Source organism: Bison bison, unplaced genomic scaffold, assembly GCF_000754665.1.
Source record: "Bison bison bison isolate TAMUID 2011002044 unplaced genomic scaffold, Bison_UMD1.0 scf7180017864473, whole genome shotgun sequence".
NCBI classification, from domain to species: domain Eukaryota; kingdom Metazoa; phylum Chordata; class Mammalia; order Artiodactyla; family Bovidae; genus Bison; species Bison bison.
This window is the reverse complement of record NW_011495034.1, coordinates 11,452,206-11,470,269: the sequence shown is the minus strand read 5'-3', so window position 1 is coordinate 11,470,269 and position 18,064 is coordinate 11,452,206. Positions and strand designations below refer to the sequence as shown.

General features: G+C 39.3%; 1 protein-coding gene across 1 annotated transcript in view; it reads right to left on the bottom strand.

The window, feature by feature from the left end:
- MAN1A1 (mannosidase, alpha, class 1A, member 1) overlaps nt 1–18,064 on the bottom strand; it is a 173,528-nt gene that overhangs the window by 154,251 nt on the left and 1,213 nt on the right. The window contains exon 3 of the mRNA XM_010861958.1: nt 17,679–18,058. Within this exon, the coding sequence (XP_010860260.1) occupies nt 17,679–18,058 (380 nt within the window). The remainder of the gene's footprint in view (nt 1–17,678; nt 18,059–18,064) is intronic.

The window sequence follows — 18,064 nt, the reverse complement described above, 5'->3', positions numbered from 1 at the left end:
CTGGTTTTCCTAAGCATGAGTATCAGTTCTGTGAGATAACAACTGAAAAGAGGAAAAGAATGCTTTCTTTCCCACCACAGGAAGCAAGGATTTTGGCAATACCATCTAAAAAGGGAGGTAACAACAGAAAATACAAGCTATGGATTAACAGGGCAATACTGCAGTTCAAGCTTCCTTTACTTTCCTGGAAGGGACTTCTCAAAACCAATTCTCACCAACAACCTCTTTTCTCAACCCATTCCTTGAATCAATCCCTACTTGCCAGTAAATACTATTATTGACTAACGCTATGTACCAGGAATCATGTAGAGATTCATCTTCTACTTTAATTCTTAGAAGAAATCTGCAAAAGGGAACGACCAGCCATTTCCATTTCACACGTGGAAAGGGAAGCTCAGAAGGGTTTCTACTTTGCCATTACGCCTCACCATCTGAGTAGATTGTAAAGAATTTTGGTGATATACTTGTTTCTCATTTTGGTTATATTTAAGACACACTGTCTTCCACTGTTAAATTCTGGGCCATGAACCTCATAGGTGTCTAAAAAAGGTGTCTCCATACTGAGGAGGAGTTTAGACTCTAGTTGGAAGATAACCAAGCCCATGAAATTAGCAACACCCAGGTCAATGACAGAAACAATCAAAGCCACGTGATTCTGGAGATAGCAGAGACCAGTAAAAGTTGGGAATGTGAGAGAGCTCCATGGTGGCACAGAATTTGAGAAAACGAAAAGACACTCCATTTGAGAAGGATAAAACAGGGTGTGGTTTGGAGACAGTAACTATGCAAGTTTTGCTTTTCAGCAAACACAGAATCCTTCCTAATTTAAGGGATGTGACTCCAGCAAATGGAGCTAGATTTGTAGAAGATAATGGATGCCAGCTAGAACAATGTTTTTTAAACTTTAGTCAAGGAACCAGAAGTATCAGCATCACCCACAAGAATATGTTAAAAATGCAAATTCTGTGTGGCCTAACCAGATCTAGTGAATTAAAAATTTTGGAAGCAGCAACTTGCAATGAGTGCTAATGTGCTTTCCAGGTGACTTTAAGCTGTCTAAAGTTTGAATCAGTGCTTCATAGGAAATGAAGCCCACTAAAACCTCTGAGTTGGGCAACATGAGGGAAGGGATATTTTTGAAGGATGAATCTAATATGCAGAATGAATTGGAAAACCGACCATGTACAAATTCATGAAATTCACAAAGCCTCTACCATGCAATTATTTATATGAGATAACACTTTTCAGGAGATATAACATTAAACTGAGAAACAAGAGTAAGGTTCTTTCTCAAAATACTACACCTCTTACAGAGAAAGTTTTATTAAACTCTAACTTTTCTAGAGGAAATGATATCTAACCCGTGACTTTTCATTTCAATGTGATATTGTAGGCACTATTTATAAAAACACCATTGTCTCTCAAAATTTTTTGCAGAGATAGGGGAAAAAAATCCACAACAACTTTATTAGGGTGTAACATGTATAAAATTGAAATGTAAGAAAAATTACAACTCTTATTAAATGTAGTCCACAACTTTAGATAATAAAGAACACAAATGAACAAGGATTACCTAATTTAAAAATCACAGACCTGAAAAACAAAATGCTGGGTTGTAAATATAAAGTAGATTAACTTTTAAGCAAAAGAGAACTTTTTATATTCAAGTGTTGACCTTCAAAAGAATCTTATGAATATCTACGTTTATTTCAGTGATGTTACATCTGCTTAAAAGATTTTTTTTGAACCTCCTTCACAGCCAGTTACAAGTCATATAAGAAAATGAATACAGCTTTCCATTTTATAAATCATTCTAAAAACTTTAAAACTAGAAAAGGTGTTTCCCATATTTAGACCTGCTTCTGTATGACTTTTGACTGTTATAAAATATCACATCTCTCCTCCAGACAATGGCCTGTAGCCCCTGAGAACAGGTAGCAAAGGTTCCAAAGAGGCAAGGACATGACTTTTGGAATACATGCTTAAACAGGGGCGGGTGTCACACGTAGCATACGTAACCCCTCTTGGTTGCTGCTGTTTAGTCACTAAGTCGTATCCGACTCTCTGGGACCCTGTGGGCTCTAGCCCACCAGGCTCCTCTGTCCATGGAATTCCCCAGGCAAGAATACTGGAGTGAGTTGCCACTTCCTCCTCCAGGGGATCCTCCTGACCCAGGGATCAAACCTGCATCTCCTTCACTGGCAGATGGATTCTTTACCAGTAAGCCACTAGGGAAGCAACGCCTCCTGGTACACTTGTTTAAAAAGGTGTATTCATTCAACACATATTTACTGGTTCTATTATGGGTGAGGCCCAGGGCTAGCTGCTCAGGTGGATGAATTCAGGGAAGCACTTTGTCCTGCTCTCAACACGACAGTCCTGCTGCAGATTCATGACTATGAACAGCCAACATCACAGACTCTGCACTCTCAGAGTAAGTGAAAACAGGAGTATTTCCAACCTCTGTGGTATCTTATTACTAATAGAACACTTAATAAATCATAATTTTTATTCACCCTAACTGCTAAAGCAGCTTTTCCACAGTAGTTAATAAATCATCTTCATTTCTTTATGCTCCTCCAATTGCACCCCTCCCACCCCACCTGCTTTTTTTTCTCTTCATCACACATTTTAAGTTAAGCGAGCCCTGCCTGTGTGCCTGCTCAGTTGCTCAGTCATATCCAACTCTTTGTGACCCTGTGGGCTGTAGCCCGCCAGGCTCCTCTGTCCGTGGGATTTTTCATGCAAGAATACTGGAGTAGGTTACAATTTCCTACTGCGTAGGAACTTTCCGACCCAGGGATAGAACCTGTGTTTCCTGCATTGGCAGGCAGCGTCTTTACCACTGTGCCACCTTGGAAGCCTAACTAAGCCCCTGCTGCTGCTGCGTCGCTTCAGTCGTGTCCAACTCTGTGCAACCCCATAGACGGCAGCCCACCAGGCCCTAGCAGGATTAAATAATGAAGAATAACGGAGTACTTAATATGAGTGAATATATACTATGTATTAAATGCACATCAATTATAAAATACATTTTTTACTACATAAACTTACTAAGAATGCCTTACAGAATAGCTGACTCAGGCTAACTCTTAAAATCACAACATGGACTGCTGAAGCACTTCTAATCATGAGATGAAAACTTGCAGTTCTAATCATGAGATGAAAACCTGTAGTTCTAATCATGGGATGAAAACTTGCAGTTGACTAGATACATTATAACACTCCACATTGCTAGTTGACTACAAAAATAACACGTTTCAGAGAACAGCATCCAAAACAGTCTAAAATTACTATCATCTCAAACCACAATTTATAAAAATAATACAGTATGTTTATATCTATCATTATTCACCATGTTAACTCAAAGTGAAATTTAAACAGTTCTGGCATTTGGAAGACTTTTATGAACTAATCAAGGTTAGAGTACAAATACATTTTGAGATGTGCAGCTCCTCACTATATCAAAAAAGCATGGCTAAAAACACATTTATTTAAAGAAATTTGCCAAAAATAAGAAAGAAAAAAACCCAAAGCCTAAACTTCATAATCATGCTTTGCTTTTATTCTAAAACAAAATACCTTAGACAAAATGCGGATTTATCCTACTTAAGTCACCAAAGGCCTCTATATACAAAAGATCAGCCTGCTCCTTCAAACATAAAAATGTGTGTTGCTTTGAAATTTTATCAACAATTTCCCTTTGGTTAATTTTTCTTCTGCAAGAATTCAGCTTTGTAAGACTTGCCATCTTCTGGAACCACTGGGGGGAAAAAGTCACTTCTGAAGTTCTATCTGGATTATTTTTGAGCTTCAATTATGATCTTAAAATATTAGGAAGCCATCCTCATGAATTCTAAAATAGAAGATTCACTCTCTCTTTCCCCAGCATCTTCCTCAAATATCTGATGCAAAAACCCAACGATAACAGTGAAGATGAGCCAATGGGAGTTGGCTGGCTGGGTCTTGGCTGACCGAAAGTGGGTTGTTCTAGTGTGCTTGGCAGATACTCATATCAGTAAAGAGTACTTTTAATTCTAGGGATCCAGCCCAGGAAAGAAGCAAATTTTGTTGTTGTTTTTTTAAATAAAATGCTGTCTACTGCCTTTCAAGACACTGCCTCCTTCTAGCTGGCTTGTTAGATCCATCTTCTCTGATGTCCCACTTCTTAGGTCTCCAAGCTGTCTTCATTCCCAACCCTGCTCCTTTAAAAACTTCCTTGTCCTGTACATTTCACAATAAGGAAATCCAACTAGTGAACCAACACAGGGAAAAGTGCTGCTGAAAGAAGGGTAAATTAAATACACGCGAGACTGCTTCATCACCCACGAAAATCAAAAAGAGTCAAGACCAGGTTCATTACATGGAAGTATAAGAAAAATCACCCCTCAAAATGTACTACGATTCTTTGACCTATTCATTTCCCCTATTAGAAATTTAAGATTAAAAATCCTACTTATGGGGTGAGGGCAATGAAAAATCAGCTGGAATCTTAACAGACAAAGATGTTTATCTCAGCCTAAGATAAAAACAAAAAACTGGAAATAATCTAAATGTTCAGGTCCCAGGGGAGGGTTAAATAAACTTGATGCTTCTATTTCATATATTATGCTATCATAAAATGATACTTTAAAAGAAAAATTAAAAAAATACGTATCCATAGTGTGGTTTTAATTGTGAGAAAAAATAACTGATATGCTGGGGTGAAAAGTGTTGACATTGCTTGGGACTGAATGATTGAACTATGAAGAATTCCCCCCCGCCCACCTTTTTTCTACTCCTATGTACTTTCAAAATGTTCTTTCCTAAGCTAGTATTACTTTACAATGAAATAACACAATGGAAGATACTTGCTTGTTTTACAAACCCATTCTCACTCTTGCTAAGATAAACCTCAAAGAATAATAATTTCTGCTGGGCAAATTTAGTGATATCGTTTTAACAGGAGCCTTTAAGAAATAATACATGATTGAAAGGGAGGCAGTGATGGTGAAATTTCAGGCAGCTGGGAATGAGATTTTTGAGACCAGGTATATACACTATGCTGCCTTCATCATTCCACAGATCTGTCCTTTTGTCTTGTGGCCTAACAGACAGACAGACAGTGAGGAAATGCAATCATTTAGCAGTTGCAGCACATATTCTTGTGAAAGAGGAACTAGAGTTAATCTTGCCCCGAACATCAGCTCAGGGAAGGTGGACGTGGCCATCCCGAGTGTGAGCCACGAGTCCTGGCCTCCTATGTCTGAATCCTCTCATCCTTTAAAAGAAACAAGTGCTCTTCATAGGACTTTACAAAGACCTTTCCATGAAGAAGGATTTGACAGGTACGAAGATCCCAGCAATAGCTCACGGTCTCTGGATGGCCCAAGTTCATGTCTCAACCAGTTATTCACAGGTCCATCATTATTCTCTGCACCTTCTCTCATAAACTCCTGGCCTAGGCAAACAGGTATCCCCACCAGCGCTGCAACAAAGGTTGTTTTAGGGTATAGTGTGCTGTATTATTGAGCTTCCTTGGTGGCTCAGATGGTAAAGAATCTGCCTGCAATGCAGGAGATAAGGTTTGATACCTGGGTTGGGAAGATCCCCTGGAGAAGGGAATGGCAACCCACTCCAGTATTCTTGCCTGAAGAATTTCATGGACAGAGGACCCCTGCAGAGCTTGGCGCCCTTGACCACATTTTTAATCCCCTCCCTTTACAGGCCCCCTCTCATACTAAGCACCTTCATACTAGAGACTGGAGACAGGACAGTCGAATGGGAGACCGACTAATAATCACATGAAAAAATGCAAATAAACGTTAATACAGTATGCCTGAGTATCATCGTATGGAAGGATGCAGAACAAGGGGAACCGGAGTGTATCGGAGCAAATAAGGGACCAGGTTGCTGCTAAGTTTAAGAGGGAGGGAGATTAAGACACTAACAGTTTTTAAAAAGGAAGTGAGGGTGGCATTTTACTGATAGTTACAAAAGTCAAGCAAATACAAAGGCTACATGGGCTCTTTAATTTCATTATCTCTAGTCTGGATTATCTGCAGGTCTGCTGGGCTCTAATGTGCCTAAAGCAACTGCCAGAGTATTCATGACAGAAATGAGGGCTGTGACTTCTAAATGCTCTTAAGCCTTAATCTCATTTGGTTTTCTTTCAAGTACCTAATGATCACAGAAGTCTTTATCAGGACTCAGTGGAGGTGGGGCAGCGCCTCTGCATTCTGCAGAGCAAAGGAACTAGCCAGGATTGCTTTCTCAGGGAATGCCTCACCAAGCAAAGATCTTCCATCTCCTTCTAGGATACTCTCAGTGGGGTTTCTAGCTGCCAGCCTGCTATTTAGGGCTGAAGAGGAGGGAGGGCCAGGCCAGCCAGCCTCCAGAGCATATGTTCTCATTAGAGTCAAGTATCGCGGGCGGAGCCGGCCTGAGAACTTAAGAGGCAGTTCCCGGCTCTATATAGTAAACACACTTGGGGAATCTCAAGAGCTCAGGGCTCACAGAACCCTATTTTTCATATGTAAAATGAGTATGGGCTTCAGGATCTCCGAGGTCCTTCTGGGCTGGATACCTTAATAAATCTAAATTCAAAGCTCTCAAAAAGGCCACGATCTGTTGAGTTTCAAACTAGACCTGATTTATGCGAATTTAGACTACCAGGTAACAACACATTGAGCTCTGATTATAGAACTGATCATAATTACATACATTTTTGCTAAATCTAAAATAATTTTCTTTGTACTTCTTAAAAATATTCCTCCAAAGACAAAACAGGTTAAAATGCATTTTACTTAATCCCTCTTCTTCTCTATCTTGGAGAACAATTTCAAGGCTTAAGGAGGCAACTCAAGAACTGTGCTCATTCTGAGAAGACGGTACTTCAGGAACAAGCACATGAGACTGTGAGAAAGAGACAAATGAATTCTTTCACACATATTCTGAAGTACAGAAGCTGAAAAAGTATGCAATTTTTAAGGATACCGAAAGTTTTTTGGATTTAGCGAGAAGGTGAGAAAATCAGAGTTGACAGTAGCACAGTAAAATCATAGCTGTCTGAAAGATCATCCTGAATTGGAAGTGTACCCTTTAAGCAAACCTATTTTGAACTTTGTTTTTGATAACTTTTGGAAACATCATTACCCACTTTCCTGATGCATTAAACCATATCTCAAACAATGTAATCTTGGCTTGATGGCTTCAGGTAGTGACTACTAACAGTAATAACAGCAAGCAACATTTATTATACACTCCCTGTGTTTTATAATAATGTGTGCTAAGTCACTTCAGTCATGTCTGACTCTTTGTAACCCCATGGACCGTAGCTTTCCAGGCTCCTCTGTCCATGGGACTTCCCAGTCAAGAATAGTAGAGTGGGTTGCCATTTCCTATTCCAGGGGATTTTCCTGACCCAGGGATGGAACCCGAGTCTCTAATGTCTCCTGCACTGGCAGGTGAGCTCTTTACCACTGGTGCCACCTGGGAAACCCATGTATAATAGTAATACCATTTTAAGTGCTTTGTGTGGATGCTCACATTTAAGCTTTCTGATCCAAGAAAGTGCGTACTTAATTATTACTGCCATTTTACAAATGAGAAAACTGAAGCTCTGACAGATTAAGCAACTTGCTTAAGGTCACAACAACTAATACATGGTAAAAGCCAGATTCAGGCCCAACTTGTCTGACTCCAAAACTAGCCCTTCTCACCATACCATGTTGCTACAAATGAATGTAGCAGGGGCAGGTAAAAGCACCTGGAGAATCTCCAGGACCTTCTTGGGTGAAGAGAACTGTGTGCTCCTATAACGAAGAGACCCCAGATTGGTGCTTTTTAAATGTATGTCTACTTGCTGTTTTTTAAAGGTAAGTATAGTTAATGTGCAAAATTATATAACTTACAAGTGAACAATATAGTGATTCATAATTCTTAAAGGTTATACTCCATGTATTGTTATTATAAAATATTGGTTATATTCCTCATGTTGCACAGTATCTCCTTGCAGCTTATTTCATACCTAATAACTTGCATCTCTTCATTCCTATCCCCTCCCCCTTCCCTCTCATCACTGGTAACCACTACTTTGTTCTCTATACCTGCGAGTCCGCGAGTTTCTTCTCTATACCTGCAAGTCATTTTTGTCATACTTCATGAATCCCACAGACAAGTGCTACTATTAAATATATGTCTACTTTAAAAAATATATACTCTGTCAGGGAATGGCATGATATATTGAAAGTGATGAAAGGGAAGAACCTACAACCAAGAATACTCTACCCAGCAAGACTCTGATTCAGATCTGATGGAGAAATCAAAAGCTTTACACACAAGTGAAAGGTAAGAGAATTAAGCACCACCAAACCAGCTTTACAATGAATGCTAAAGGAACTTCTCTAGGCAGGAAACACAGAGAAGGAAAAGACATACAAAAAATAAACCCCAAACAATTAATAAAATGCTAACAGGATCATATATATCGATAATTACCTTAAATGTAAATGGATTCAATGTACCAACCAAAAGACATAGACTGGCTGGGTAGATGAACCCCACAAATTGTATGTAATTATTTTATATTGTTAGGTTAATCATGTTTCCACTATGGCTTGCAACTGTAATTATCTTTTTTTTTTTTTTTTGGTCTGGCTATTGATTGTGAAAACTGATAAACATCTTTTACTATTGTGATTCAGTTTAGTTCAGTTCACTCGCTCAGTTGTGTCCAACTCTTTGCAACCCCATGAACTGCAGCACGCGAGGCCTCCCTGTCCGTCACTAACTCCAGAGTTCACCCAAACTCACGTCCATCGAGTCGGTGATGCCATCCAGCCGTCTCATCCTCTGTCGTCCCCTTCTCCTCCTGCCCCCAATCCCTCCCAGCATCAGAGTCTTTTCCAATGAGTCAACTCTTCGCATGAGGTGGCCAAAGTATTGGAGTTTCAGCTTTAGCATCATTCCTTCCAAAGAATACCCAGGACTGATCTCCTTTAGAATGGACTGCAAAGATGGGCTTGACACAGGACAGAAATGGTATGGACCTAACAGAAGCAGGAAATATTAAGAAGAGGTGGCAAGAATACACAGAAGAACTGTACAAAAAAGATCTTACGACCCAGATAATCATGATGGTGTGATCCCTCACCTAGAGCCAGACATCCTGGAATGTGAAGTCAAGTGGGCCTTAGAAAGCATCACTACAAACAAAGCTAGTGGAGATGATGGAATTCCAGTTGAGCTCTTTCAAATCCTGAAAGATGATGCTGTGAAAATGCTGCACTCAATATGCCAGCAAATTTGGAAAACTCAGCAGTGGCCACAGGACTGGAAAAGGTCAGTTTTCATTCCAATCCCAAAGAAAGGCAACGCCAAAGAATGCTCAAACTACCGCACAATTGCACTCATCTCACATGCTAGTAATGCTCAAAATTCTCCAAGCCAGGCTTCAGCAATACATGAACTGTGAACTTCCAGATGTTCAAGCTGGACGTAGAAAAGGCAGAGGAACCAGAGACCAAATTGTCAACATCCGCTGGATCATGGAAAAAGCAAGAGAGTTCCAAAGAAACATCTATTTCTGGTTTATTGACTATGCCAAAGCCTTTGACTGTGTGGATCACAATAAAGTGTGGAAAATTCTTTAAGAGATGGGAATACCAGACTACCTGACCTGCCTCTTGAGAAACCTATATGCAGGTCAGGAAACAACAGTTAGAACTGGACATAGAACAACAGACTGTTTCCAAATAGGAAAAGGAGTACATCAGGTTGTATATTGTATATTGCTTATTCAACTTATATGCAGAGTACATCATGAGAAATGCTGGGCTGGAAGAAGCACAAGCTGGAATCAAGACTGCCAGGAGAAATATCAATCACCTCAGATATGCAGATGGCAACACCCTTATGGCAGAAAGTGAAGAGGAACTAAAAAGCCTCTTGATGAAAGTGAAAGAGGAGAGTGAAAAAGTTGGCTTAAAGCTCAACATTCAGAAAACTAAGATCATGGCATCTGGTCCCATCACACTATTGTGATTATGTAATTATTATTCATTTAATACCACTGTCTCATGACTGTGTGCTCAGTTGCTCACTCATGCCCCACTTTTCGTGACTCTATAAACTGTAGCCTGCCAACCTCCTCTGTCCATGGAATTTTCCAGGCAAGAATACTGGAGCAGGTTGCCATTTTCTCCTCCAGGAGATCTTCCTGAATCAGGGATCGAATCCACATCTCTTGCATCTTCTGCACTGGCAGGCAGATTCTTTATCACCAGCACCACCCAGGAAGACCATATCAACAGAAATCAGTAAAATTCTATTATCCCCAAAACTATCATTTAAGAGAAAAACCTGTAATTGTTTTTTTAAATCCAGATGCACATTAGAATTATCTTGGAATATTTTGAAAAATACAAATGCACAGGTATTGTTTTTTTCTTCAAAGCTCCAGACCTGATTCTAATGAGCAGCCGTGTTTAAAACTACTGGACTATATGATTATCTTTTAGTACTATCTAGTTTGTTTCATTTTTTTCTATTTCACATTCAGTGCTCCTATTTTGTTTATGTTTTCCAATTTCTCCATCTCTCTTTTTTGTTGTTCTTTCTCAAGCCTTCATCAAGTGTAACAGAAATCTTTTGTATACATATATGTACATAAATAGCATGCACAATATATTTTAGAAAATTACGAATTTTTGCCTTGCTAAAAAGTTTACATTTTGATTCTACTTGTTTGACTATGAACAGAGTGCTAGATTTCTAATTTATATTCACTCAAAACTTTGATATAGTTCCATTTATTCTGGCATCTAGTATCACTGCTAATAGTCTAGAAAGCTTATTATCTTGGTGATTTAAAAAAAAATTTTTTTTTGAATGAGGCTTGAAACTTCTAATCCAATTCTGAGAATATAAAGAAATACTATGTTGCAAAAAGAAAAAACCAGGAAAGTAACATGTGATACAGTATTATTGTATCACATTGTATTATAAAGTGAAGATTTTGTTCAAATATCAAAAAACTTTATGTTAGTGTCCATTATTTGTTTTCATACCTTATACAAGATTCCATATTGCATTTAGTTGTATTGAGCAGCTTCAGCCTCATGCAACAAATTCTGATAACTTCTCTTTTCATTTTTATTGTCACAAATATTTTCTTAATTTCCCTTGTTATGGTTTCTTTGATACACTTATTTAAAAATAAACATTTAATTTCCAAACACATGGGGTTAAGTATTTTTTATGTTAATTTCTCATTTTGATCCTTTGATCCTCTCATTTAAATCCTTTTTTCTCTGCAATCACCCTTTTCGTTTTTTCAGTCTTATAACTTTATTGAAGCTTTCAATGGCTAAGTAAAGATCGTTCTTGGTAACTGTCACATTGCACATTAAAATATGTGGGTTATTTTCAAATATCTTTCAATACTGATTTCTAACATAATTCCATGGTGATAAGAGAAACAGACTATATGATTTCAATATCTTTAGACCATGAAAATTTTGCATCTTATTTTATGTCCCTGGATATGTCCCAGTGTCTCCAGGTTTATAGTCTATGGGAACTAGAATAGAATTTGCACTCTGTTGTGTGAAAATTATATAAATCTTAATTACATTGAATTGATTCATAGTGCTTTTTCAGATCTACTATATCCTTCTAATTTTCTGTCTATCCATTCTATTAATTTTTGAGAGTTTGAAACTGAAACTCCAACTAAAAATCTTAATTTATCTATTTTTAGAAATAATTATAATACATAGTGGAACTACATATAATTGCTCTTTATTTTCCAAGTCTCCTGCAAATGTGTTATCATACTTTCACAATTTAGAAAAGAAAAAATATATACTTCTTCAGGTTAACTTTCAATTCTTCTGTTATGCATTGTGCATTGTCAAAACAGCACCTACATTTATGGTTTGAAAGAACTCTCCCACACTGGTACACCCTTTTCCTCTTTTTTTTTTTAATTTCTCCCCCAGCTCTCTTTGTAAAGAATGCCCAATTGAGTAATTACTAATGCCTCTGTTTCCCTGCAGGTATTTTCATAAGGAGAAAAAGATGTCATCAAAATTCCCAGGATGGCTTTAAAACGAAGAGGCCTTCTTAACCATGCCCCTAGTAAGATCTTTTTTTAAATTATAATAGTTAACATAATTCATATGAGACCAAAGTTTTAGTACTACAGGATTGTACATGTTTTGCAGTTACTTGACATTAGTGTCTGCAAATAATGAATATGAGAGTCAATTTATACACCTCCTTGACATTTTACTTAGGAGGCAAGTCATGTGTGGATAACGAACAACGTTCACCCAGGACTGGACTTCCATGCTCAACTCTACCACTAACTAACTAGCAAAATGATTTTCAGGGCAATTTTTGTGTCTCAGCTGCCTTTATTGTAGCTATCTCTAAAGTCTCATTCAGATACAATATTTTATGGCTTAGAGCACATGGGAAAGATTGAAGGCAGGAGGAGAAGGGGATGAAAGAAGATGAGATGGTTGGAGGGCATCACTGACTCGATGGACATGAGTTTGAGCAAGTCTGCGGGAGTTGGTGATGGACAGGGAAGCCTGGCGTCCATGGGGTCACAAAGAGTCTGACACAACTGAGTGACTGAACTGAACTCCATGTTTACTTTCAAAAATCAGAGTTATTTTTATAGCATTTTTTGGTAATAGGAAAAAATTTGGCAGACTTGTTTGAAGGACCTTTAAACATATTTAGTAGTAAAGGGTGGGGGACTAGAGGTAGCTCAATTATTTAATACTACACAAGACAAAGAATATTGAGGAAAAAGTCAAGACTTAGTTTCCCCAAAGAAAGAATCTCTTTCTTAAAATACCAAACACTGGCTTCTCCTTTATCATTCTGTCTCCTTAGGGGAAAGGCATGTCATGGTATCCATGGAGCCCAGCAGGGGAGCTACTCCTATTGTGACCAACCAAAACTCACCTTTGACAAACACATTTTTGTGGTTTTGTAGGTTATAAAGGACTTAAAAGGCCACAGGTCCTCTACTGGGTTATAAGATATAAGGGTCCTATGCAGTGCTGATCTACCCATGTATATATAGCCCTCATCACTCATACTGACCTGATGGGTTTCCTCCTGTCTGACCTTTAGACCCATGCTTTAAACTCGCTCTGATAATGAATTTGTATTACCATAGCTTATTATATAATTTAATACAAATAAGTTAACTAAGCTGCTGAAGTCCAACAAAGTTACTCATCCAAAGACACTTTTTACAAACGTGAATCATCAACACAAATTTCTCAAAGTGGTTTATTAGCTCACTTAAGAAATAAAGATGCATTTACTTGAAAATGCATTTTTTTAACCTCTTTTCCACTGAATTAACTAGGCTCTAGATCCTATATAGAGCTCCTTTATATGAATGTTAAGTTACCCAGTAAGAGAAAAATACTCCTCCCAAACAAATTATCAGTAGCTTACAGAAAATTAAGCTGAGCATAACTGATTATCCATTAACAATCTTTTCCTGCTTTTGTACATATATTAATGTTCAACACTCAGCATCTACTCTAATACTTACACTGCTGAAATCTTGAATTTACTCATTTACTTGTTAAAGAGAGAAATTTTTACAAATGCTCCATGACCTACCTGCTCTGCTGCTGCTGCTGCTAAGTCGCTTCGGTTGTGTTCGACTCTGTGCAGCCCCATAGATGGCAACCCCACAGACCAGGCTCCCCTGTCCCTGGGATTCTCCAGGCAAGAACACTGGAGTGGGTTGCCATTTCCTTCTCCAATGCATGAAAGTGAAAAGTGAAAGTGAAGTCACTCAGTCGTGTCCGACTCTTCAAAACCCCATGGACTGCAGCCCACCAGGCTCCTCCATCCATGGGATTTTCCAGGCAAGAGTACTGGAGTGGGGTGCCGTTGCCTTCTCCGCTACCTGCTCTGAGGAAGGTCCTAAGAGTGGGAAAATCTTGCATTTGCTCCTGTTCAATGTCTGGTGTGTTTCAGAACTTGGTGAGCTGAACAGGCAAGGTAACCCAAGGGCATCCAAGCTCCTTCAGAGTCAGGTCTTCAAATTGTGGCCTTTATTATTTTGCAAATATTATTTTCCACACTACTACTCATGCAAATAAGTTTCAAAATAAAAATGTCTTGTTTTAATATGTCAAGGTAGATTATTCCTATGTCTGATTTTTAATAAAAATTGTCAGTAGTTAACATAAAATATAGACTCATGCACAACCTAAGGCTAGTGTGTCAGGCATAAAAATATATCCTCACCATTAGCTATCAATATGAAAATTTGCTTTCAACTTTTAATTATGTAACAGTTCTGGAATTAAAAACTAAGGCCTGTTTTGAGAAACCTAGAAAGAAAACTGTGACCCAACAGTTACCTGGTCCTAAAACCGTGCTTGATAGACCCAAACCTGGCTGTCAGCCTCCCCACTACCATCCCATTTAGACTGGAGGGGGTTCCAGTCTAAGAAGGGAGGGATCACATTGATGGTTTGACTGTCTTCAGGCCCTATTACTCAGAAACCCTCCCCATAATTACACAAAAATGGGGGGGAAAGTTCATCCTCTAAATTAGGATTAAGGTTCTAATTCTAAAGGATAGTGTAGATCCTTTGGGTAAACTCCCCCTAAAAGCTTCCTGACTTTAAAAAATGTTGGGGTAGAAAAAGAAATTACTATTTTTCTAAAAATTCCATGGTGTTCTTTCACTTCTGTGCTTCATTTGCTTTTTAAAGTTAAGGGCAACTTGAGCACAATTTTAAAAAGATCAGCCTCGTGGGAATACGTACTATGTATATATTATAAATTTCACGGAAGTCCCAGAGTTGATTTATTTACGAAGTGTTCATGGGGTGGGGGGATGTCTTAATTTCAGTTTTAAGTTTTATGACAAATATTTATCATCCATCCAGTTAGTACTAGAAAGCATGTAGCTAGCACTTTTTGTGAAGGGTGCTAGGCAATAAACATCCTGAAATTAAAGACTTTCCCCTTAACACAAATTTTTAAAAAATTTACCACAATACCAGTAACACAACTGCGTTGGCAAAAAAAAGCACTGGCTGTTTTTAAACTAAATTTACAATATGAAAGTTTGGCTCAGAAATTATAGTCCAAGCTCCCAATATGTTAGAAGACTTGCTTATATCAATACTTTCTAAATTTTACCCATAACACTGTTAGTACCTCCAGGTATGATAGAGAACCTAAGTAAATAAAAATCACTAGAAAAAACAGGAACAATAAAAATCAAGATCAAGGCAAAGATCCATTGGTTCATGACAAGGCATACATGGTACCTGAAACTGAATCTAAATGTATCAAGTTGAAGTCCATTCATAATGGGCAACCACTCTTCCCTCTCTAAAACTGAATGTTTACAGCATAGTTTTATAATAGTATTAGTTAACCTTTTTTTTGGTTTACAAACAAACACATCTGCCTGAACTAATCTGATGAAAAACCATAATCCATTTCTTCCCATTAGTCTTTGACTAAATACTGAAGCTAATCATGCTGGCTTTCTACCCCCACCTCCCTACCCCGCTTGGTTCTCAGGGCAACATGAAATTTTAAAGAATCCATTTAGTTCCACCACTTTATGCAAGACTGGGCAGTTTCAAAACATCCAGGTACAAAGATGTTAGCATCACACTGATACAGAAGGCTACATAAATTTCCTTTACATGGTTAATTAAGACCTTTTGATCTACAGACAAATATAACGGTGGATCTAATAGCAACAGATTCGTGAGGAACACATACTGTTAATATTCTGTCCTGAATTGACTGCTACTGTCCCAGTGCTTCTGGTCTAAATGCACTTTTACTCAGTACTAATCGGTACCAATAGCTTTTTCACATCCATGGATCTATAATATTTAAAATAATATCCTAGGACAATTGTGATCTACACTGTCAGTTCATAGGAATTCAGAGGCATGAAATGTGAATTACACCACTTCAAACTTAAGGAAAACATAAGCAGATACAGATTTGGGGCTAATTTATCTATGGGTTTTGGTGGGATATTTTCAAGGAGGCTGAGAGATGAAAAGAAGAGGGAGATGACTGGTGAAAGCAGAGCTTTTTTCCATCTTCCTGGAGAGTCGGAGAAGAGTTTCATGGAGAAGGAAAACTGCTAGACAGAAGTTGTCACAGGGAGTACAACCCACTTCCCCAAGTCTGGGAAGGTTCTATGCCTGAGGAAGGGTCTCATAGTTCAAAGGCTGATGGGCTATATGGTACAGGAGGGATGACTGCAGGCAGCTTGCCTAGGGTAAACTGAAAGGGACCCAAATCCACCTTAACTTGCTCAATTACAGCTTAACCAAATTCATTGGGTCATCATATTAAAATCACAAATTCTACAATGATCAAGCTACCTCCAATTTGCAGCCACTTCAGCTAAGTACCTCTTCACAACCTCAAAACTCTTTTTATGCTCTTTAAATGGGGGGCGGGGCGGGGGGGTGCAGAATCAGGAAGCTTCCTTTCCTGAGTACCTGGTCCAATGTCAAAACACAGCATTTATTTTCAAACCCTGTGAAACTTAAAAAAATGAAAATTCATAGTGTATTTCAGAAATTGGAATCAAAATTTGGGGTAACATGCTTTTAACATGGTTCCTACAGTCGATGGATTGTGCAAAAATCCAGAATGGTATAGTTTCACAAGGAAGAGCAGCTGAGAAAGGAGGCTTGTCCACAGACAGCCTGGTGACAAGAAGTCTGGGCTTCAAGTCCTGACTCAGTCACTAACTGGTTCTGGGGCTCTGGGCCCTTCAACGTTCATTTTTAAAATGATAGTCTGAAACGATTTTTAAGGTCCTCTTCAGCTTCAAGCTAAGCACAAACTGACCATGTTTCAAGTTCCAACCGAAAATTACAGGAAAGAAATTAGGAAAGACTTAACAAAGTCCATGTTTGCCCGAGATTAAGTCTGTCATCATTGTGCTGCTGTGGAGGAAAACCTGTTGCATCACATGGAATACTCTTTTTCTAGCTACACTAGAAATGCAAGAAGCAGTAGGCTGGCTTTTTACATTTTTTTTTTTTTTCATTTTGTGAAAAGTAAACAACAGTGTGCCCCCTATGATAACAAGTTCTCAAGTTTCACCTTTATAGTCTGTAAGTACACCTGGCGGAATGGGGCCACGTGACTGAACGCGGGCTGGGCTGGCTTGCTGTTGGAACATTTCTGTGATGCGTGATCGATGCTTTGCGTTTACATTCAAGCTTCATTCCAAACCCACGTCCAAGCTTTATTAGAAGGCTGTTTGGGACCTTCACTGTTGCTGTTTTCAGGGACGATTAACTACGTATTGGCCAGTGGAAGAGGAAGTTTGCACAGGATCTGCCCATGTATTAAATACCTACTTCGTGTGGTTTATGCTCACTCGAGCATGCAAGTTAAAAACAACGGGATTCAACCTCAGATTCTAATTGGTCACATCTACTTTGACAATAAAAGGGAAGTGAAAGAGCCTTTGACACTGCATCTGGTGTAAGTGGAAAACCTCCCTGTCTCCCCACACTAATGTTACAGACATGCCCTCCGCCCCCCACCCCCAACACTGTAATATCACACAGTTAAGAGTTTCAAAGGTCTGTCATTTCTCCCAGAAAAACACCGCGGGTCTGGAGGGATTTCTAGCTGGGTGCACTCACCTCTTTGATCTTTTCCCTTTTCTCGCGGATGGCGGCGTCGGCGGGTTCCCGGTCAATCGCCCCGATTGTATTCACGGGCGCTAAGTACACTGGGGGCAGCCTTCTGAACCCCGCCCTGTTACTCAGCTGGTCCTGGGCCACCTTCTCCTTCTCCATCAGGATGTCTCTCTGGATCTCCTCGGGCAGCTTCTGCAGGGTCTCCTTGGCTTCCCTCAGAGCCCGCTCGTGGTTTTCGCGGATCCTGGCCAAGTTGTCCTCTAGGGAGGCCGCGGGGTCCCCCGGAGCGTCCTCCTCGCCGCGCCGGGCGCGCCCCTCCGCCGCGTCCTCGGCGCGCGCCCCGGGTCCGGGCTTGTGGTCGGCGGCCGGCTGCAGGGCGGGGCTGGAGT